Source organism: Buteo buteo, chromosome 16 (assembly GCF_964188355.1).
Source record: "Buteo buteo chromosome 16, bButBut1.hap1.1, whole genome shotgun sequence".
Taxonomy (NCBI): Eukaryota; Metazoa; Chordata; class Aves; order Accipitriformes; family Accipitridae; genus Buteo; species Buteo buteo.
The window spans coordinates 20,243,386-20,267,845 of record NC_134186.1 but is presented as its reverse complement, the minus strand read 5'-3'; the positions used below and the strand labels follow the sequence as shown (position 1 = coordinate 20,267,845).

The window sequence follows — 24,460 nt, the reverse complement described above, 5'->3', positions numbered from 1 at the left end:
GAAGAACTGGTACAATGAAGAGATTTTTTGGTCTGATAAATTTCATCTTAGGTTATATTTTATGAACAATAAACTACATTCCACTTATTTACATTTGCCCACGCTGTAACTTAGTGATTACTCAGCCAAGTTAAGAAAAAAGAATAAAGAGAGAAAGATCAAAGAATACAGGCTTCCTTTTTACATATACAGTGTTTTTAATAAATCATTATGCACTGAATAGAAGTAATCCCAAACAACTTCTGGGCAAACACCAGAAGAATCAGATGACAATATTTTCATTACTTTGTATGCTTTGGTACATTGTCTTTCAAACACCAGCTCTCAATAACCTAGCTTTGCACTACCTATAGTCATTAGTCTACCAAGGAAGAGCAAACAATGTAACAGCACAATGTATTCTGCCTAATAATCTGTACCACATAAAAGCAGAATTTGCCTAAGTGAATGGAGCAAACAAGATGTTGCCTTTCAAAAATCTTACATAAAGGACTTTCATTAACATATTTACAAAGAAGTGAAAGACAAAGCAATTTAATTGCCTAGCAAAAACTCCAAGAAAAAGGACTGTGCCCTTTATTGTGTAAACACCTCCACTCATTTATTAGTCTGGAGCACAGGAAATCTCAGTTCCTCTCCAGCCCAGCCCTTGTAGGAGAATGAAAAACATTATCCAGCCCAGCACACGCTGCCAGAACAGCTACCGCCACACCAGCTCCGGGCCCCCGCTTCCCAGTCTCTCACAACCTACGCCCAGATAAGGATCCCTCTTCCAGCCAAATAAAAGGACAAACTAGATGGTACGGAAAGTTTAGTAAGCGACACTGCTACCCCAGCTGGTTTTTGACTCTGTGATATGCAAGTGCTCTCCTACTGTCACACCTGGGTAACGCTCAGCACCACTTTTTGCAGGGGAAAGAATCCTAAAACTGAAGCCACAGCCAAACTCTTAACTCAAGCAGTTGCTTTCCAAGGAGCTTCATTTCCCAGCTAGTTCCAGGCGGTTATGGCACTCACAAATCTCTGTCCGAACCCAAGTACTGTGTTTCTTGCTTAGTTTCACACCCCATCCATGACAGGGCTGCAAAGCCTCACACAAAATAAGGTCTCGACAGTCCTGCTCCCCAAGCTGATTTGGAAAATACCGCTTCCACTTCTCATTTCAAATGAGCCCCTGTAGTGTGAAACCAAAGGGGCCTGTCAAGCAAATCACCTCATGCTTTCATATAGTGCCAAGAACTATACCTCCTCTTATGACAGAAGACATATTTCATGATGGGAGTTTAGTCAGAGGGCTGTATGGCTTAGTAATGGAAAGCCCTCCCCACTGCTAAAAGTCTATTTACTTCTGCAAATAACTCATGGAAAAACAACAATAATGTGGTCATGAAAAAGGTTCTTCGTCTAAAGAAGTCACCCGCAAGAAAAAGTAATGTTTATTTTGCCTATTTGGTTTCTCACTGCTTGGTTAGCTGGGAAACATGTCACTTGGTTTTGTGTATATGTGGGTGGCAGGGAAAAGTTATTTCCTAACAAGGATACATGAGGTTACTGGCCAATTGACTGTCCACAGGTTTTGAAAATGTGTTTGTGGATGGAAAATATTCAAGATGTAAGTCAGTCTAGGAAATATCTGGAGGTTCTAGAGTAATTCTTCATGTAGAAAAAAAATAAAAATCATATTTCTACCAAAATAGAGACGATAGCAACAAATTTAAAAAGCAATATATTAAAATACTGAGAAATGCAGTACATATATGTACACCTGAACTTTTAAGGACACTGAATTCCAAAAGAAGTAGGAAATCTGTACTTTTGGAGGCAAAACTTAAGAGTCTCTGCTTAGGTGTAAATGAAGCAACACAGTTAAGCATTAAGGAGAAGAAAAGGGAAAGGGAAAGGAACAAAGAAAGAACTTGAGAATCATCATAGTCAATATACAGTTTATGGCTAGCCCAGGAAACTCAAAACCTGGAACAGTTTTGCATTAAGCTGTGTTTCAGAACACGCAGAAGTTAAATTCATTTTGGTGGAGGAGTATATGCTGCTGTCTAACTTGTGCTGGTAAATCTGCAAGAGCTGTACTTGAGATACTGCTGCCTCTGAGCCAGGCTGTGCAGACACTCCCCATTTAAATTGAAGTTAAAATGAAGGTAGGCTTGGCTGTGAAAGAAAAGCCCCTTCTCAAGGTCTCCTTTCAGGAGAGGACCAAGTTAATGAACAGGCAGAAGGTAAAACAGTTTATTACTGAATAATGTCATTAGAGTAACTTTTAAATTAAATCATATAAAACTTTTGAAGTTATAATCCATTCAGAAACATATACACAATACTCTCACTGCACACAGTCCTATGCCGGACAGTATTAACTCAGGTTTCTATAACTCTTCAAGGCCCTGGAGTCTTTAATTGCAACATGTATGGGCATGGATGTGTTTTATACAGGGACATAAACAGGTCCTGTCAATAAGTTTTCATTAATAAGTGACCAAGAGAGAAAATTATATGGGTATGACTAAGAGATCATTACCTCCGTCATGCTAGTCAACCTGCCTACTGTTTGTCACCATTGCAGGCTTTATACATCTGTAAGGGTTTGAAAGCTTCTACAGCATCCACAAACTGTTCAAATCACTGCTTTCGTTAAAAACCAGCACTCCCTCCCAATCAATAAGCATTCTAGCATACCAGTGATTATTTGAACTGATATTATGGCTGTATATTTAACTCTAGGAACACAGAACTACAGTACTATTTTTCTTAAAGGTAGAAATAGCCAGAAAAATCCCAGACCTTCCTGTCTCAAAAAAAACAAACCCAAAGCTCCCTAGCATTGCACAAAACATCCTAAAAACACCTTCTGAAAAATTTTAAAAAAGAAAACATAAAAGATAATACACATAACAGAGCCAAGATCTCAAATATTTCAAGTTGAAAATGGCAACTTATAAACACACCAAATAAAACATCCTCCTCCTGTCACTTTTACCTACGCTGAAGAAGACTGACACAGACAATGGATATGAATTCTCCCCAAGTACACCCAAATTCTCATTGTGATTCGCAATTTTGCATTTGCACAGAATGCTTAACTAGGACTATTATTAATGCTTCAGCAATTTGACAGTGCTTCAGTTTTATCCTTACAAACATCATAATTATTGAGTGTGCATGTGTGTGTTAGCTTTGTTTACTGTGAAATCTTATTTTACTTTTTTAATATGCTCAAAAATCTTCTTCTACAGGTCTTTTAATACTGGGAGATATATATATAGATAGATAGATAGATATAGATATATATATTTAAACCCCCCTTATTTCTGAGCCTGACACTTTATTTCCATCATTTTAAAAGAGAAATATTTATAGGGCAAATCTTCCTTCACAACTTACCTTTGGTACTCGTTTTCTTGGTAAAGTTAAATTGATATAATTATTAAAGATGAAGTTTGATGATTTTGCTGAACAAAGATCATTATTTTCTCCATTTTGCTTGTCGCCAGCATCTGCTCAAAAAAACAACCGCTTAGGATATTTATTCAGATTTCTTTTTTAAATACTTTGACTAAGCCAGAGCTTTCCAGTTGAGTGCTGGTAGCAATTATACATAAGAAACCCAGCCAAATAAAAGTAAATACATACAACATAGGGTGACTTTAAAAAACGGAAGAGAAACACCCTGGAATGGACATTCTGTATGCAGTCATCCTTACCAGAGAATCACTCTAACAATCTGATACATGAACTTCATGATGTCAAGCAGCAGTTATCCAGCTGCTCCTGTTCTCTGAAACCATCAAGGACCCACAAAACCCCGGTCTTCAATCAAGTTTTTCCCTCTTTCCTTTTTTAAGCACAAGGTAACTATTGCAGACAGAAGCAGGCACGCTCACATGCCAGAATGACTCAGCTGGGAAAGGGCTCTTGGCTCAAGAGCAGTGCTTGTAAGCAGCCTGGATGAAGTGCTTCCACTCCCCAAACTTGCAAGAATTGGGAGCAGCCTGGGTTCGGCTTACCTACTGCCCGCAGAGGTGTCCCCCTGAACAGTTCGTAGAACTTGGAGAGGTACATGACCATGCTGAGCTTGTCGGGCTCCCCGGCTGACCCCACCTCCTTCCCCGTGGTCACAGGGGGGATCCCAAACTCTTGCTCAGCAACGTCAAACGCCAGCTGGTTGTTTTTGACAACGTCCTCTTCGTTCAGAGCATCAAAGTCGCTGAGGAGACAACACACGGGCATCAGTGGCAATTCGCTCTCTGCCCCCCTCAGAAAGACGCGGTGCTCCCCTGCCCGCTGGAGAGGTGCAGAACAGCACCACGAACGAGGGCACCAGCATTTCACTGGGTCAAAGCTACAGAGTCTACACAGCGCCAAAGGTAAAAGTCGCATACAAATCCTGTTATTACAAATGCTGGCTTTACCAGAAATGTGATTTAAAAGCTATTTCACCGAACTGGATTTTGATGTAGTCCCGTGAAAAAGGATTCCCTTATTTACGAAGAAATGCAGTTCCTCCTCAGAAGTGCTTTTTCCTCTCCAAATACAGCTGTGGTACTACAGATTGCACCTGTTAGCAATTGACTTTTTAGTTTCAATTAGTTCTATACATCATCAAAGCCAGAAGGAGTAAATTTAGGCTAGCATTTTATGAAACAAACATGTTATATGTGCACGCACACACATGCAGAGGCACTACATTTCTTTTTAAGGTGTTACACACACAGTTTGGATGACAACCTCCTGCCCATGTTGTAACGGATTTAGCAGTGCACTAAATAAGCACATCACACATCTGGAACTGTATTATCTATCCTTTAATCCATTTTCTATGGGGCCTATTCTAAGACTGTGACCCCTTGAACGGCATCCAAAATTCATGATTAAAATAAGCATGTGAATAAATTACAAAGCTCCAGGCAGGGTAGTTTCTTTCTCCTCATAAGGAATGTGAGTTTTTGAACCCCCAAAGAATTTCTCTCTCTCCCCGCCACCCACACACTCTGCCTATTTCTGGAGCCCGGGGTGCGCAGGCAGCCCTCTGCCCCAGCCCTGCCCACAGCCCACCAGCAGCCGCCTCTCTTGCCTGCCCAGCTTTCATCCGGCCAAGTCCTTCAGCAGTTCCATTTAATACAAAAAGCCCAAAAGATCCAAACACAATGTTAATTAAAAAGCTCGAGGTCTGTTAGCTCAGGAAGCTATAGAGAGCAGTGCTTAAGAGACTTGCTCTCCACAGACAGCAAAGATTGCTTCGCTTTCTACACTCTCTCCCCCCGCTTATATCCACAAAACCATCCATAATTCCTATTTTTTAAAACTAACTTGAGGCAAAAAAATATCTTATTCTTACAATGTTAGCTCTTCCTCTGGCAAAGCTGCACAAACAAGCACCCTGGGTATTGCTCCTATTTTTTCCAACTTATCGCACCTCATAAAAGAGCTCATTTCTTTCATTTATCCACAATAAAGGGAGACTGACAATAATTCATCCGTGACGCCCAAGTCCGTGTACGAAGCCAAGACAACCTATCCACTGCATTTTGGAGACTGGTGAGAGGACAGAAGAGTCACCCCACCACAGACTGCATCAAGCAGGCCCAGTAACCCAGTGCCAGCAACTGGCTTTTCCTGACACTCGTTAAACACTGACCCTCTTGTATCTAACCAAGGAACCTTACAAAATATTCATACGTAAGAAGTCGGGTCTTGTAGGAGCCCAGAAACACTGTCAAAAAGGGGAATGCTGGCTTACATTCAATCCTTACAGCAGTTAATTTTCAAGGGCTAGTCCTTGTTGTGTAGCCCACGTGCAAGGGCACTGCACTCTTCTGGACGAAGAGTTGTGCAAAGCCACCACCTCCTGTGCACCTCCGTGGCCCAGCGTTTCCCTACACGACTGTCACAACAACCACTGCAACAGACTGAGGACGGCTCAGTTAAGGTTCATCCAGGTATTTCTGTAACTCATTATGTGCCATTACGGCTGTGGTTTTAAACATACACTAATAACCTGTCTCCAGGGACCCAGAAATGCAACTCTCACGTTCTCCAAGCACTGCAATTTTTGTTTTAAATAGCCATGTGACTCCTACAAACATGATCATAAGTCATAAGGTTCAAAGCCTTCCTAGCTCTTTGAAAGCATATATATTTCATTTCAAATGGCACGCAAGGACATACAGAAAAACCAAAGCAAAACCAACCCCACCCTCTCCATCCCCCAAACCTGACAATGGAGTGCACCTCCTTGCAAAAACCAGCAATAGAAGGGGACCGTAGAGCATCAGTGTTCTGGTTAGTCTTACACTATACTTCGGTAAATGCTTAATACATCCTACACTCAAGGTCTTGACCTACAGATGTCACTTACATGAGGTCAGGTCTGAAGCGATGGATAATTGCACACAACGCAAGGCCACTTTTCCAGGAGGTAGTCAGGTCTGTAATGTTAACATTACGGTACCCTTCTGTCTGCTTCTGACACCAGGTCAAAAGCTTGTTAGGTCGAATATCCGACTCTGCAGTTACAGTGGAGAGCAAAAACATTTCGGTCAGTTTCTGTATGCTCAGAAGGCTCCAAATATTAAGCCACAGCAAACACGAGATGTAACGTACCATGTCTGGAGAGATTCACTGATCTTCTAATGGAGCTTACTCTTTCAAGAGGACATTGTTGTAACTCATTGGTAACATATAATTGCCTCACCTACAAGTACAATCAATTGGCAGCATAATGTTAGAATTGCTTGGAGAGGAAAAAAAGAATTTTCTTTCTAGGTTAACTTTATCAACAGCTGGATCCAAATTAAGGAGTCTCCTGAAGATTTTGTTTATGCACTACTTGTGGCCCTATTTCTCCTGGACAAAAAATTGACTGTGATTTCACAAGCAAGCCTTTTAAGTACTGACCTGGTGAGGCCGCACACAGCTTGAGTTCAAGTTCGGGTATCTTGTTCCCGGGTCAATGGTATACTGGTCAAAGTTCTTGTTAATATTTTCAGGGGTAGTCTGAGGCAAAAGTCGATAAATGCTCTCTCTTATAGAGAAAAAAGATGCAAGAAATATTGATTAAAATAAATATTTATTATATAAAGAGTATTTTATTTTTTGCAGCTACCTGCACCTTATGATTCTTCCAGGGCAAGTGTTATGCACTAAATGCATAATGCATCCTTAAATGCATAATGCATTTCTTATCTCTGCTCAGCAGAACAATGATGCCAGACAGAAAAAGGACAACAAAAAGACAGACTCTTAGAACTTATTTCCATATTTTCCTGAGGCAGGAAGCAAGCAAGAAGAAGAAGAAAAAAAAAAAAAAAAAAGGAGGAGGTTACATCATTCAATCATCTGGTTTTGCTTTAACCTCCACCCAAGGAGTAACTTCTTTACCACATAACAGTACTAAATCCCATCATTCTGTAATTCCTATAACCACCACAGCCTTTTTTATTATGCTGTTCAATTTTCCATTTGGGACTATGCTGTGTTTGAGTCATCCCACTGGCTTCTATCTTAAAACTTCTCAAAGCACTGTACTTAGTAATGCTTCTACTTGCATAACCACAACCATGACTATTTCTATTGTGTATCTACCCTGAAACAGCTGGGGCAGCTGTAGCGGAGCAGGGCAGTTGCCATCAGGACCAAAGTCAGAATCTTCAATCATCAAACCATGGTGACACCAGGATTGCTGGTATACTTAAAAACAGATTTTTTTTTGCTCTGCTCGAAAAGACATTACATAAAAAAGCTTATGACGCAGCTTTATAGCAATTCTCCTTTGCCACATATTTAGCAGTCTAAATAAAGAGGGCTTCAGGACTACTAAGCTAAAACACAGAGTCAGTCACAGATACCACCTATGAAAGCTGTTAGTGTTAAAGTATTCATTTAGACTTGTTTCAGGATTTTTTTATTTTTTTTTTTTAATTTAAAAAAACAGGTGCTGAGATGTTTGGAGGGTTCGTTTTTTGACACAAAGTATCTTTTTTTTTATTTCCTTAAGGATCACACTTAATTCTAGTCATTAGTGACTTAAATTAGTGATTTAAACCCATGTCAGGCACACTGCTGGATCTCTGTATTAGTGTGCAGAAGCTTACAGAGCAACAGCCTACTGCTATTTTAAATTATTCAGTAGCCTGAAGGAATGGATAATTTCAACCCAATGCCATTGCAGTGAAGAATATTTCTTCTTTTGGCAGTGTGAATTCCACTGCCTTCTACCAATACTGCAACTCTTCAAAACAGTGGAAATAATGGAGAAGAAAAAAGCAGCACTCACCGTTCAGCAAGGACTTCTAATGGGGGTTTTCCTTGAGCCCAGCTCCGTACCATCCATGCAGTATCGAAAGCAGCTAAGAAGCCTCTTGCACAGCCCGTACCCATTGGCCAGAAGGGCTGTAAGAAGCGTTTACATTTTAATTCCTTGTATTTCTTAAGGTCTTATTACAAAAGTAACTTGCAATGTGAATTTGGAGTCTAGGGTTCCATACTGTCTTAGAAAAATAGCCCAGAAAGAGTTAAAATATGACACAGCCAACTTTTGTAGTTTTTAGATGTTTCTCTCCTCCAAGTCTTAGGTAATGAAAAAGACTGCTTTAACTTTTTCTTTTTTTTAACTTCTATATTTAAAAACAAATTTCTTAACCTCAAAAGGTAAAACCTGAGAAAAAAAAAAGACTCAATACTCAAGAATTAATCAAGAAAAAAAAAGGAAAAAAGATGCCTTTCTTCTCATCTCCTAATTTTGCTTCGGATTGATCTTTTCAAACACTTCAGGCTGTCAGCACGAGTTATAAAAAAAAAATAGTAGTTGCAACATATACTTTTCACTTCAGAAAGAGAAAAAGAGAATATATTAAGGCAAAGAGACTGCAATAAAAATTTGGACCAAGTTTTTCTCTGTGATGGAAGTGAGGAAAATTACACCATGCACCCAAGCTGAGGACACACAACTCACAGTTTTCAGGCAGAAATACAACTTGCATAAAGCAAAACAGGATCTCAGCCAGGGAGACTGCCAGCCAAGCATTAGTTATGACATAAACTATGGCATAAAAAAAGAAAAAGGGAAAAAAACCTATTCCAAAGAAGGTACCATTGTTTCAGGACATGTAAGAGAGGACAGTTTGTTTTGGAGGATAGATTGAAAGGCTGGATTAAGGGAAAACAAAACAAAACAAAGACTCCTTGGAGAGCATTCCAAGATATACCTCAAGCAAACTATCTCCAACAAGCGCCACCAGGAGCTGATGTCTGTGCCTCTCTCTCACTAGTGCAGCATTTTCAGATGCATACATGGAAGTAAAATCAAACATTGCTACATCTGGTTGCCCATAGTGATTAATTGCAAAATCCAAGGATGGCAGCTGGTAATTGGTTGCAAAGTCAGCAGCTTCTCTCGCATAGGACAGTAAATTGTTCTGGTTCACATTTTCCCCACAGAGGAGCAACTCAGTATCAATATAGTCCTGCAAGGAGAGAAGCATACAGGATTAGATACTCCAGCTAACCTCTCTGGATCGGAACGTTGCAGTCTCATAGCATCAGTGTTGCAGCTACACATCTCACAGCATAAAGAACTAAGTGAGATTTGTCATCTCCTTCAAAAAGTTAACACACAAGCATAGGTTACTGTACTACCCCAAACAGGAACGCTCTCTATGCCAGCACTGAATAAGCACCTTTATTTGCAATAGAAGTTTACAGTGCCTCCCAGTTGCTCGGTTATGTGTTATTTTCATAACGTTACTTCCCTCCCATCAAAAGATGTTATCATCACCACCGCAATGCTTTTCTGCATGTGTGCACCCCACACCTGAAACCACACGAGAGCAGAAGTGCTGATGGACCGATGATACAACATGTGGGTCTCGGTCTGAAGGTTTGACTTAGCATCTCAGTAGCAACACACTCAGATCTTAGAAGCTTTTCTGTTGTTCTGCTTTAGGCTGGGGATTTTTTTGGCCTTTGTGGTGAAGGACCCTGCCTTTATAGGTCATCCTACTCAAAGCCAGTGATTATTAATACGGCTGTTTCTATTTACAGCTTAATCGTGGATGAGACCCCTAATCGTAGGGATGATACCACAGAACCGCTCTTAGCCCAGTTGTTTTAGACAGACTGGTTTTGTTTTGTTCTTTGGGGTTTTTTTTTTCCCCTCTCAGACCTGAGCAGGTCAGGAAAACAGCCGTGACGGGCCACAGCTGCTGCCTCTCTTCTTCTCCAATCTCCCCACAGATCTCCTGGGGCTGCGCCCACCCACAAGCAGCCCCTCAGCGCCGGGCCCACCTCCCGCTCCCCACGCACCCTCCTGGGGGCTGCCCCCTTCCCTTCTCCCGCCCCGGCTGCTCCGTCCCGGGAGCCCCCGTCCTGCAGAAGGGCAGGAAATTGTGGCACCGAGCGTCGTGGTCCATCAGAAAGCCAAGAAGCCTTCTGAGAGCTCCCCACAAGTACTTCCTTCGGGAAATTATACTCGACTGTTTTGGCACCATCTTATTTTGCAAGAAAAATTGACCTCCCTTGGGTTTCCAGGAAGATCATTTTAAATGGTGCCAAAACACTTTATTGGAACAAAAGAAAACAGCCCCACACACCTTACAGAAGAAGGAGGAAAAAAAAAAAAAAAAAAAAAAAAAAGGGGGCTCAAAGTCCCAAGTACCTTTCAAAGTTCAGGCCATCGTGTTTACAGCCTCCGCCTATCATGTTTCACCCACTTCAGAGAATTTGCAATTTAGCCTGGGGTAGGTTTTAACATTTCCTTATTTGCCTGATAAAACTGGACATTGCTGTTCTAAGTTCTCCTTTAAATAAATAAGGTTTTATTTTCTGGTGAGATGACCACACCAGGTATTTCCAAGGTGAATCAAGATTCCATTTCAGCCAGTTTCAGAAGGGACAAATTTAGAAAGTATTGTTTTCAGTTCCCTACAGAAACTTTGTGCTGACTGGAAGGAAAAACAAACAAACAAGTCAGACTAAGACATAAGCAATCTGAGCCTTAAGAAGTGATCTAGTAAGTCTATAAACACCCCCTATAACATGCAACAATGTTTATGTTAATGTTCACACTTATTCTGTTCCAAGTAAATAAAATAGGATTTTAGCCAGCATTTTTACATACATTAATAATCACTCCTTTGTCCAGAAGAGACTGCTTTTTTGCTGTCATCACAAAATAATGAGTGCTGTCTTTGTAGTAAACAATATTCTCCAGGTCAATTCCTGAAAAGAGACAATACATCTGTTATGAAGTACAGTGCACTGTCTGTGTCATTTACTAACAATCCCCACAGGTGTGTTTCCTTCTTGGGATACATTCACTTTCCCAGTTGGGATGAAGCTTTAGTGGGCAAGATGCTCTACAACAAAACAAAACAAGAGGAGATCAGCCTTACCCCACAAGAGTTTGTCTCAGCATAATTTATTTAGCATCCTTTTAAGGAATAGCCAGTTAACTACAGCCTTAATCTTCTGAGGTAGAAAAAGGGAGCCAAGGGAACAAAGTGCTTTTTAGGTTGCTAGGGCTCTGGCACTGGGTCTAACCAGGAGTTTGGGTTTCTATTATTATAATAATAATTTAAAAAAAAAAAAATCAGCCGTAAATCAAGAATGGAATTGCTTTTACTGATAGTGGATGAAACTATTCTGAAACCCTTTTTCATGCAGATGTATTTCACAGTTTATATTTTAAGTACTTACGGCAGATTCCTGTCTAGTTCTTTTCAGTTTATCAGATCTACACATCAAAAAGCAAGAATAAACTCCTCCCAGAAGGGCAGAGCCTTTTTCACAGGGTTTAAGCTGTTCAGTATGTGAACGGATACAAACAAAACAATCCATGTCTTAAGGGAAATCTTTGGGCACTGAAAATGCTCTTCTAAATTTGTTCAACATAGCAGACATTTTTACAGTTGAGAAAAATTTAAACATTAAAACAAGCTATGATGTGGCCAAGCCTAAGCTAAAAAAAAAAATTAAAAAAAATCCCACTGTACCATAAATGGACACCTCCATCTGCAAGATTCTGACATAAACAGCATTTTATCACTTTTTTTTTAATACAATATATTTAAATTGATGTTAATAGGAACAGGAGGGTGGCCTGGCAGATAAATAATTCCTCTATTGCCTCTTGTATTTGGCTGTAGGGAAAAAATGAGGAGGCACCCACCCGTTTCTTCCTTAAGGTCCTGGAAGAACTTCTGATTGAAGATGAAAGCAACACCACTAATTTCTTCTACCTTGGCTTCTGCAGTTGTATTTCTATTTATAAAATTGGCAGTGATAGCTATAGCCAGCTTTCCACGAAACTCCTTCCTCCTGAAACCTGGTAAGCAAAGAAAAGAATTAAACACACTGGAAACTTCACATCGGACTTTCAGGGACGGTCAGCTCAAGGCAGCTCAGTCTCTTTCCTATGTCTAGTCCTACACCTCATCAAACAACACAACATCAGCAGATTCCATCATTCCTCCAAAATTCCCTTGAAGGCAAAGAGTCTTTTCTCCCCACTCCCAGCTCCAAAACTGGAGCTGTACTGCATTCGAAAGAAAGTCTCACTAAAAAGCAATAGGTCTGGGGGGAAACTATGGCAAGAAGTTGAACATAGGAAGAAGTTAAGGACTGCAAAAGATCAGCAGTCAAAAGCAGCAGAGAGATCTGAAAAACAGAAACCTCTATAACAGCGCTTAGGTGCACACACTACCAGCTAATGAGATTTTTCAAAGATATCAGGAGGTTGAAAAAAATTCAGTGGCTTAACTGATTTCCAAGGTGAGACCAACTGTGAAGTTACTTGCTCTCTCACTCTATCCTAGCTTCCTCTTTTCACAAAAAAACCCCCACTAGGCCACAATCTTGCAATCACACATTTAAGTTTTTCCCTCTGCATATTCCCCTTATCTGTAAGTAAATTATGAAGTAGGACAGAGGGTCCTTAGGGTATTTTTAGCCAATTGCAGATGACTTTGCAGAAAATACATGTATTTTCTAAGAAGAAATAAATCAGCTGTGAATTTTTGTCTCTGTGCTTCTTGATATGCTCTTGTTAATTCATTGGGATAAATTTACTATATAACAATACCACCTTCTGTATGTAAACAATCTTCAGTGCACAAATATTCCCTTAGATCCTGGTACTACAATAACTATTAAGTTCTCAATAAACTGCAGCTGAGGCAAGAATAATTTCGCTTTGCTGATACCTGACTATTTAAACAGTCTTTTATGGGAGACAGCTGGACAATAGTGTGGGGAAATTTCTAATAGAGCATTACAAAGAATTAACTCTAAGCATATTGTGGTTGGCAGATACAAGAATAAGCAAACTATGAAGCTAATAAAAAAAGGAAACAGTGTACTTGGTGAACTGAAACTAATATGGACATAATTAAAGCTATGAGGGGAATATATAATTAACAGGTTTGTTCATGTGATACAGGAGCACCTTAGCTAGCATCTTGCTAAGACGACAGCTCAGGTGGTCTGAATTCTCAGCAGTGCCTCAAGTTCATGAAGCATTTCCCCCCCTTTCCCCCACCACCTTAGAGTTATTTATTATCTTCTGGTATCCAAAGTAATTGCTTCTGCAGTTAAATCACCTCTATAAAAGTGTGATACCTCTGATGCCTTCATTAAGTACCTGGCAGTCACAGTTTGGTCATTAGTTCAAACATATAGTGCAAATTTACAGCACAGTAGCAAAGACCATGCAATTCTTGACACGTATCTTGTCAGCCTCCTTAAAGTTAAATCATCATGTAACTACTTAACCTTGAAGCAAGCCCAATGGCATCATGATGCATTTTGGAACCAATGCAGATATACAGTGCTGACAATCAGTAATGACATAAAATGTCTTTATTTTGAGCTACAGCTTAACAACAAAAGCAGAAGATACCACAAAAAAAATAGTTTCCACATGAACTTCACTGGATTGAAAGGTAGCTTGTTGCTTTGTGTTCTTGTCTGACTTTCAGGCCTTCCAAAATACCCTAAATGGCTAAAAGCACACATTCACCTACCTTCTAACGTATTCCTGCGGCCATCTGCACCAATAATAACATCAAATTCATACTCTGACAACGGGTGATCCATGGGGAGAAATTCAGCCCTCCAACCTATCTCTAAAAACACAAAGAGTAATATTTATTCATTCTTCAGTAATACAATGGGGAAGTGTTTTCAGAGTCTGAAGAAAGGGCATTAAGAGAAACAGTCCATTTCTTATTCAAAGGGAGCTGAATTCTGCCTCAGTTTGGTGCAGGGAAGTTCTGCTGCAGTGAAAGATATGCTTAGGCTGTATTAGCAAGGTCTCAAGCTCGTAAACTGACAATAAAAATAACGGAAGCCTTCATTTGTATCACCTAATGCGCTAAACTTCCTCTCAGACCCATATCACAAGAATATGCCTAAGCACTTCGTTCTCACAGAAATAGCCCCACAATGACCTTATCAGGACAGTACATATATGTGGTAACAGCAAGGAAGGGCTAGGTTTTAAAAGAAGAAAAATAGCATTCCATCATCAATACTTTTAATTGTCTTCTAAATAGAAATTAAATAGAAGCATACTCACAAAGCTAAACTTAAATCTTTGCATTAACACAGAGCTGATTAAGTGAAAATGTTTGTATTGTCCATATTTAAAAATTATATATGCTTTAGCTACTTAAACCAATATATTTGTTCTACTGTCCCTATATGACCATTTAAAGAGAGATAGCACAGTATTTCAATTAAAGTAAAATTTTAAAATATTCTATTGCTACTACACCCTAAATACTAATCTTCTAAAAAAAATTAGAACAAAAGAATGAGAAATCTTTATTTTATTTTAAAATCTTGCATAAGGTGGCTGGTACGGCTCTGTGTGCCAGTGGGAGTTATATCAAATGTGAAAGCAAAATGAGGCCCAGGGAGCTTAATCCATCCTCAATATTTATGTTATCAATCAAAAATTGTTTTTGCAAGAAGATACCAAAAAGCCACACCAGACTCCCTACAAAGCCTCAAACGCATGCCAGAAGGCATAGTGCAAAACCTCAACTTCTCAGACTAGGTCATATTTTAGGAATTATCAGTGCTCTGTCGCAATGATACTTATAATGCATGTGACTGCATATAGCAAACCTAGCTCAATAAGAAGAGAAAAAACCTCCCATTTCTTTAAACAGAATTCAAGTTCCTTGAATGATTTCATATAATGCCTGACATAAAAATAAGTTACCGTGAACAGAAATACATTATGATAAACAATACTTTGGTTTTCTTGATCTTCAGGAGGTTCCAGGACTTTCACAAATTCGAGATTCACATGGATTTCAACTCCTAGTATAAGTGCAACTTTGAAGAGGATAAGTTGAAGTTGTCGAATACCTGCAGACAGTGAGTAACAAAGATGTATTTAATATGTGAGCAATCATAGCTGCTACCAGCATGCCACTCAACTGATATCCATCGTTAACACAAGCATGCAGCATTATTATTTCCCATAATGTGACAAATGCAAAGATAGTAACCACCACAGGATACTGTCCTCTTGTCTCATCTTCCTCTTACAGCACCATCTCATAGGTAACAAAACTCATTCCAGGGAGTTTTAGAATACTGTTTCAGAGCTTTCCTTCTTAATGATATTTAAAAGATCTGCTAACCAATATGCTGACCATTTTAGGATAGAAAAATTTTACAGCATATTTCCCTGTAAAATATCCCACTTTTGCATATTTTCTCATTAGATTAAGGGTTAAATATACTTTCAATGTTCTAGAATGAACATCAATATTCTTCATACTTTGTAATAAAAACCTATTGTTTAACAAATCATAGAATCACACAATGGTTTGGGTTGGAAGGGACCTTAAAGGTCATCTAGTTCCAACCCCGCTGCCATGGGCAGGGACACCTTCCACTAGACCAGGTTGCTCAAAGCCCCATCCAGCCTGGCCTTGAACACTTCCAGGCCAACAAAAAAGCTAACTAAAAAGCTTTTTTCCCCAGACTAACAAAAAAGCTGCTCCATAAGACTGTCATTTGTTCAATTGCCATTTTGCTTAAATGAGATCTTTATTTTCTTCCCCTCTGTGTGTGTGCATGCACATACTCGCGCATGTTTAAGGCAGATGAGCTTTCTGCCAAATCAAGAAAGTCTCCATTCATCTTCTTTCTTTGGTACACCTCTTATCTGAAGAGTGCCCATGCCCTCAGATACTTACTGATGTGATCAATAGATCCTGCACAGAATTTTCCATAAAATTTCTTTGCTCCCAGTCCCCGGAGGTCGTGGATTGTATATGGCCAAAGATGCAACACATTGTTTCTTGAAAAAGTGTCCCGCTTCTCCACAACGACAACTTTGGCTCCCAGGAAGGCAAGTTCTATGGCAGTCCGCAAGCCACATGGGCCACCTCCAATAATTAAACACTAGCAGAGAAAAGGAGGAGTCTTACATAAGGTTTTGTATTGACTTCCACATAGTTTCTAACTTAGTCTATTGGTACGGCTTGATATTCAGCCGGACTTATGCTACTAAGAGTGTATTCAAGTAATCTATTTAAATCAATAAACATTCAAATTTTGTTTGCATGTGGTGTTCAGTCAATTTATACCAGAGGAAAAACTGTGCTTCATGCAGACATAAAAGCATCTGAGAAAAAGGTATAACAGAAGAAACAGCAAAAAGCCAAACACTTTTGAGCATCTGCTTGTACATTTCTAACTCAATTGCATTTAGTGTCTCAAAAGTGCTTGTATAAACAGGATTACAGCTACATGAAAGGGAGGGGAAAGGAAATAAGTAGCCTTTTTTCTGTTTTGAAGAGGGAGTTGGTGTACATTTGCTACACTTGTTAGACAAATCTATGATAAGCCAGTAGTCTTACGGTATTAGTTACTTTCTATTTCAAGCGAGGGCATATCCCGAATGTAACAGCCTAGTTCACCTCCTGCTGTAAAGCAGGGCACGTCAAGAGAGCTCAGCAGACTTGTCCTGCTTCACCAGCACCGGGGAACTCGGCCTGTCCTATTCCATTTCACCCAGTGGTCAACATCCTCACCTTCAGGAAGATCACATTTTAGGAGCTTAAATCTAAGTTTGGGTGACCTCAGAAGAACTGTTTCAGAAACGATTACAGAGAATTCTCACCCAAACTTTAGCTGACAGCTGTAAGTTTTCACAGACTAACAAGCAAAGGATTTCCAGAAAGCAAACTAATTAAAACTCAAACATATCTAATGCTTACATTTTCCTGACTGATTACTAAAACCTGATTAGAAACAGTCTAATAGCTGGACAACGTTATTGTTCCACACACACCCCATCACCCCAGAACCCACACAGACTTCACAAAACCTATGCCATCAGTTCAAGCACCGGGCTCAGCCCGAGCCGAGGGGAGAGCTCTGGCTCTGAGGCCGAGCTGTGCCACGTTACAAATCCAAACCCATTATCTCACACGCCAGACATGCTCCTGTGCGTCCCGCACACATAGCCAGACAGTGATTACAGTTTCAAAGCAAGCACGGACTGTATCTGGAGGCTCGTTGGATACGAGTCTGGTTCCCATTACATTTCAATTTCATGAAATAGAGTCATTCATTTATTTTGGTTTGTTCGTCATTTGTTTTCAAATTTAACAACTTAAGCAAAAATTCTGGTGCTGACTTTTGTCCATGACTTTTGTCCAACCCAATCATAAAAGTGCAAAAAGTTTTTTAAAAATTTAATAAGTAATTCAAATTCCCACTGAAAGGAGAGCTCCTGTGAAATACTTTTGCTTTGCTTTAGGCAAGTGTTTTGTTAACTAGAGATATTAAATAAGTTAGGTTGTTGCATTAGCCACTTGGCTTTCTTCCTCCTAAAATAACATATTTAATTCATAATTTCATAAGAACACTCCTCACTACATGCTAAATATTAAGAAAACATCAACAGATGTAATTATATAAAGGAAGAAAATGCAGTGCAGGTGTTATCCTGCCTCAGGAGGATCACTGGTGGAGTCTGGGTCAGCTCTTTTCTGCACATGCTTGTTGTGATTAACATGGGAACTCTGAGCTCTGACAAGTAAGTGACTGTCTTCACAGCTACACAGTTCCCCAGTAGTGTTTAGCAAGCAGTTAGAAACATTTTACAAGTAAAGACCATACATGGTTTGATAAGGTGGGGTTGTTTTTTTGGCTAACAAACTGTATTATATATAAATAAATGCAACTTTTTAAAAAAGCAGTCTTTTGAGATTTAGTCATAGTGGATCCTGCCAAGTAATAAAACCCACACAGAAAACACTCTTAGTTCCTCCTGGTGCTCTGCAACACAGCATGTTATAATTTTAAGGAGGATTCTGCCCTCTCCCCTCCTCCTATCACCATTGACAAAATACCTTCCTAATTGCCTAGAGACACTGCAAAATGATTGTATATTTACCATCATCCATGGTTACCTTCCATAAACATATTTATCTACGTCTCAGAACTATTTGTTCTTTGATTTATTAAGGATGCTTCCTGTTGGTGGAGAGCTTACTCTTGGCACTTTGTCATCTTTTTTGAAACTTCTGGGGTCAAACCCAGCACAAAACCCTGGCAAAGCTAATTGCTACTGTGTTTATATTCTTACCTTTATTAAGTAAGGAAAGGGACCGTACCACTGTCCTGTCCCTGCCCTCCCTCCCCAGCTCTCTGCTTGCAAAGTCACAGGAGAAACCTCCTTGTAGTCAGCCTAGACCAAACCTTGAATGGCTTCCTATTTTCACCTCCTATTACCACCGTCTCCTGGCTCATCAGGGGCTGCTTTTGAAATGAATTCCTTGCAATTTAACAGATTGTGACAACCGACATCACATACGGAAGTCTCAAATGATCAGTCCTGAAATCTAACAAACAGGGTTGGACAAACACCAACAGTTTCTTGACAACCACATCGCCATTCACAGTTCAACTGTCTTTTAGTGGTGCCAGATCACGTCCTAAAAAGGTAAAGGGTAATTTGACTTTTCAAAGCATCTTCCGCAAATTAATCAAAGTAACAGTTGCTGAAGAGTACTGACAAGGAGCTTTTGCATATTTCTTGTTCAGGCTGGAAATGAAGGGAGAAAGACTTGTATAGATTACAGAGCAGCTTATCCAAGAATAAGATCACAAATAGACTTGTGTGACCTGCCTGAAAAATCAGTATCATGTTGGATGTTCTATTCTGGTTTACTACCAAGAGTATACCATGTTAGTGCAAGATAGCAATACTGAGAAAAGATATTTCTCTCAGTGATAACCTCATAGTATCTTCTGCCTACAAATGTAAACACTTCCTGTCAAATGAGAAGCTTCATTAAATTTAATACACTCCCCAAGAACACCACCTACGTTACAAGACAGGAGCAGGCAAAAGTACAGAAAGAATACATGAGGATGGAGAAAACAACACAGATATGCATTCATGTGCCCGATTAAAGCACATGATATTAAAATGCCAAGTTTCCTCCTTTATCCTTTATGAAAATAATTTATCTTTGCACAAATGCTCACAATACTGAGCCCACATCCTCTAGAAGAGGAAACGCACACACTGAGAAAGGGAGCCGCGACCAGGACTGCGACCAGGCCGTTCCCTGTCCCCGTCCCTCACCGCAGCCCAGCGCTGTGCCCGCGAGTTCCCCAGCCCAAGGGAGAAAAGCCGGGTGCCATGAACGCCCTGCACGCACCCCCAGAGTGGCTTGCCTCTCACAGACACCTGCGCTCCATCGCCTCATCAGCAACAGGACCACCACCAAGGTTACCTACATCAAATTTCCTGCATCAAACTCCTGCTACGCAGTAACTGGCAGCACTGAAGAGACCGCCCGTAAACACTAACTCCTACAGGCAATGGTCACCATGAGTACTTTTAATGAGAATTTTATGTGAGCTAAATTCATCTACTCTTCTTGCAAATGCCCTGGATACGAATGATGCTAATTACTGGTTGCAATAAATGCAACAATGAAACTTTCACACTTACGATATAAATTATCAGAAGTAAATGGACATGCTGGTTTGAGTTAAACTTCTGCAAGAGTGTTTTTAGAACACCAGTTACAAAATTCCCATTGAAGAGGACTAATGAAAGTTTACAGGCCAGTAATAGTTGCTTAGTGATAAACTTAGGAGTATTTCAGTTTAAAATTATAAATATTAAGTGAAGCGTAGAAATTTTTCTATTTCAAAATAAAACACTAATAAGCCCACAGATATGTTATAGAAGTTGTCTACTTAAGCTGCTGAGTAAATACTGTGTTTCTACAGTACTGTTAAAAAGTACTGTACTTTTCCCTAAAATATAATTGTTTCTGTACAAATCTTGTCCCACACTGTAAGCAAGCACACCACTCATTACATTATTTATCTTCAGACTGAAATAAAGCAGAAAATTCATGTATTTTTTTGCTGGTACAATTACAAGATATCAAAAAGTTTCACCTGTAATAATACAAACATACACAGCATTTGGTAAGTCTCATAAGCTTGATTCTACTCAAAGGTCGATCTGACTCTAAAAGATGCTACTTTCTCTCTATTAGTATGTTTACGAATGGCAGTGCCTTGAAAATCTTCAGGAAATGTTTCTACACTAAGAAGAGCAATTCATGTTGAGCTAAATGTAAGCAGAAGTTACCTCTCCAAAAGCAGAATGACTTTTGTGCCAGGCACAGGTTTTCAATGTGATCTCCTGTCTGGATGTACAAATATAACTTCCAAAATAGAAGGGGAGGAAAGGGAGAGAGGGATGTGAAGTAGGGGCCTCTTGCAACCCTTCCCGTCCCCCACTATTAAATCAGCAGCCTGTGAATCCAGACACCTACATCTCATTCTTGAAAAACCATACGCAGTTTAACAGCTGAGAATTTGCAGAATGCCTCTATGGGTCTTCACACAGTAAAGTAAGCTTACAGAAACAACTGAGGTTTTGAGAGAAAGGAGAGGGAGAGCAAGAATACCAGCACTATGTTTAACAAAAACCAAAGTAACATTCCACAATGACCTAGTCACAAAAAACTCATTCACCTTAATAACTGAAAGGCCAAATCTACTCATCGACCTTGCAAAAGGGCCACCAAGATGATCAGGGGGCTGGAGCACCTCCTTGTCCTGGTTTTGGCTGGGATAGAGTTAACTTTCTTTCTAGTAGATGGTATAACGTTATGTTTTGGGTTCAGTATGAGAAGAATGTTGATAACACACTGATGTTTTCAGTTGTTGCTAAGTAGTGTTTAGACTAAGTCAAGGATTTTTCAGCTTCTCATGCCCAGCCAGCAAGAAGGCTGGAGGGGCAAAAGGAGTTGGGAGGGGACACAGCCAGGACAGCTGACCCAAACTGGCCAAAGGGGAATTCCATACCATGGGACGTCATGCCCAGTATATAAACTGGGGGGAGTTGGCCTGGGGGGGATCACTGCTCGGGAACTAACTGGGCATCGGTCAGCAAGTGGTGAGCAACTGCACTGTGCATCACTTGTTTTGTATATTCCAATCCTTTTTATTATTATTATTGTCATTTTACTATTATTTAATACCATTATTAGTTCTTCCTTTCTATTCTATTAAACTGTTCCTATCTCAACCCACAAGTTTTACCTTTTTCCTTCCGATATTCTCCCCCACTCACGGGGGGGAGGGGCACAGTGAGTGAGCGGCTGCGTGGTGCTTAGCTGCTGGCTGGGGTTAAACCACGACACTCCCCTATGAGGACAGGCCGAGAGAGTTGAGGTTGTTCAGCCTGGAAAAGAGAAGGCTCCAGGGAGACCTAAATGGGGCCTATGGGAAAGATGGGGAGGGACTCTTTAACTGGGATTGTAGTGACAGGATGAAGGGTAACAGTTTTAAACTGAAAGGGGGTGGATTTAGATTAGATGTAAGGAAGAAGTTCTTCACTGTGAGGGTGGTGAGGCACTGGAACAGGCTGCCCAGAGAGGTTGTGGATGCCCCATCCCTGGCAGTGTTCAAGGCCAGGCTGGATGGGGCTTTGAGCAACCTGGTCTGGTGGAAGGTGTCCCTGCCCATGGCAGGGGGGTTGGAACGAGATGGTCTTTAAGGTCCCTTCCAACCCAAACCATTATATGATTCTATGAAATGTAAAAAAATGTTAGCTCGCAGCATTTACCTGCTCACAGTCAAGGATTATGTACCAGCTGGTAGTAGCATGCAGGTGTGGTATGCAACCAAACAGCACCTCTTTGCACAGTTAAGAATAGATAAATCCCATTGTAGCTCAATGCATTACACTGTTATCATCCAACTCTAAATCCCTCACTCCTCTCCTGCCCAAGGTACCCAACCACTAAATTTATCCTGGAAAATAAAAGTTTGTTCAATTATGATCCACTCTCCATATGCTCTTGAGATGAAGACAGAAGCTACAATCACTCCAGGAATTCAAGATTTTCTCATTTCTACCTTTCAGTTGTTTTGGAGATGAAAAAAAGGAGATCAGTTTTAGACTCCAGCTCAACAGCAACTGGATAGACACAGAGACACCCTGCATTGTCCTAAGGCACACCAAGTCAGAAGCACCACTTCTACTCCTCAGTGGAAATGCACACATATACTAGTGAAAAAATTCACGATCTGCCTAAATTATTTAACTTCCTTTATCTTATATGTAATATTTACCCAAATCACCAACTGGAAATCAAAACCTATAGGAATGGATCTTGCTGCTAGACAGGAGCACCAAGTGGTGGCTTTCCCCACGCACCTCGAAGACCTGCCTGGTGCTGCAGGTGCCTCCAGCAGCCGTGGGCCTCCCCACACAGCAATAAGAGGCTCTGCCTGTGGCCAGACAGCCTGCGGGATGCAGAGGGACAGAATGCTTTGCTTTTCCATGGCAAACCCTCTTCCATCATTTGCTCTGGGCCTCACGTGCATTCATTTCCATAGTCACCAGACCTGGGACTTCACACCAGCCCTGGCCTTTGTGCAACGTCCAAAGCAACAGGGATGTACCAAGGATTAATTTGACTGACTCCACAGGATTACAACCTACATGGATTTGGGCAAGTGTTTATTCATGATCGAGCTAAATGTGATGCAACATGAGATAGGCACAAAATGTAATGAAACAACACATTTTCTGGATCAGCAATGACTGTTCCCCTGGAAAGGCTCCAAAGAGAAACAGCTGCATAAGCAGCCAAGGCAGACAGCTACTAGAAGCTGCAGCGGGAAGCTCTCTCCACCACAATGCTTTTCACTTCATCCCCTTTACTAGACATGAAAATGCTTCTGGCAAAAATAGGACTGCTCAGTAGGACATTCCTGACTTACTGACTGACAGTTCATCTTGCATTTGTAGTCTCAGACTTTATCACATAAATTCATTGACAGTCACTGGATACGACAGTGCAGTCAAATGTACCCTGAATCTACTGAAGAGCCAATATAGTTTTTAAAGTTTGAAACATTATATTTGAATTCACTGAAAAATAAAACTATATGCCACTTCAGATGTTAAAAATGTCAAGAGCTAAAGATTTAAAAAAAAAAAAAAAAGGAAGGAAAAAACCAATTACACTTACAATAGCTATAATGCATTTTGTCAATCTAAAATGCGAGTCTAATCTTGCTACAGCCCTTGTCTACCAAAGCACTTCAATATACGGTTGCTCCCCTAAACTCAACAACCCTATTCAGGTACTCACTGCTTCTCTAGACAAAGACCCCGAGTACAAAGTCCTTGTCATCTCCTTTTCTACAAACCAGCCCAGCCACTGGCACCAACAAAGTATGTGTTGCTATAAAACAGCACAGTTACCAGACACATTAGAGCCACACAAGTATAGCACTCTCTTAACAGTAACGTGCCCTGCATTGCATGAGATGCTTGTACTCGATGCCTGTTGCCTGAATTGTATAGGTATGGCAGCGTTCAACAACTGGTTTTACTAAAAGGCAAGAGAACATGACCCTGTCAAGAACGTTGATGATAACTGTAACTACATATGACAGTGATTTGGAAGGTGTCCATTCGACTACACACATATATAAAAAAGGGACAATGCCATCCTAAAACAAGAATTATTTTCTTCATTTTTAGAAAGAGGCCAGATACTGAAACATATACCCAAAACTTCTGTGGTTAACAGAGCTATACTACATAAAAATATTAAAGGAAAAAAAAAATTAATTCTTCCATCAAAGGAAGGGGAAGGAGAAGGTACAGGAGCTAATTAAATTCGCCCTACAAAAATTAAGTAATCTTTAAAAGCATATTTTCCTCTATTATACTATGTTTTATGAGCTCCTTATAAAATTAGTATGGTTAAAAATGTTTCATTTGGCAAAAATAATATTCAGTTAAATGAATTTTAATGACAGGTCCTAACTCTCCAAAGGGTTACATGAACACTACTTAAATGCAGTACAGATAGTTCTAAAATCTACCTTAAAATACTATTAAGACTAGCTGTATCTTGCTGAACAGACA

The 24,460-nt window shown here is 40.1% G+C and overlaps 1 protein-coding gene across 16 annotated transcripts in view; it reads right to left on the bottom strand.

Moving 5' to 3' along the window:
• Positions 1-24,460, bottom strand: part of MICAL2 (microtubule associated monooxygenase, calponin and LIM domain containing 2) — a 134,365-nt gene that overhangs the window by 72,517 nt on the left and 37,388 nt on the right. For all 16 annotated transcript variants that reach the window (XM_075048119.1, XM_075048105.1, XM_075048103.1 and 13 more), the window contains exons 3-14: positions 16,221-16,428; positions 15,265-15,381; positions 14,028-14,129; positions 12,176-12,331; positions 11,126-11,226; positions 9,216-9,473; positions 8,285-8,400; positions 6,907-7,033; positions 6,613-6,703; positions 6,368-6,515; positions 4,017-4,216; positions 3,394-3,506 (exon numbers count right to left, since the gene is read on the bottom strand). In XM_075048119.1, the coding sequence (XP_074904220.1) occupies positions 3,394-3,506; positions 4,017-4,216; positions 6,368-6,515; positions 6,613-6,703; positions 6,907-7,033; positions 8,285-8,400; positions 9,216-9,473; positions 11,126-11,226; positions 12,176-12,331; positions 14,028-14,129; positions 15,265-15,381; positions 16,221-16,428 (1,737 nt within the window). The remainder of the gene's footprint in view (positions 1-3,393; positions 3,507-4,016; positions 4,217-6,367; positions 6,516-6,612; positions 6,704-6,906; positions 7,034-8,284; positions 8,401-9,215; positions 9,474-11,125; positions 11,227-12,175; positions 12,332-14,027; positions 14,130-15,264; positions 15,382-16,220; positions 16,429-24,460) is intronic.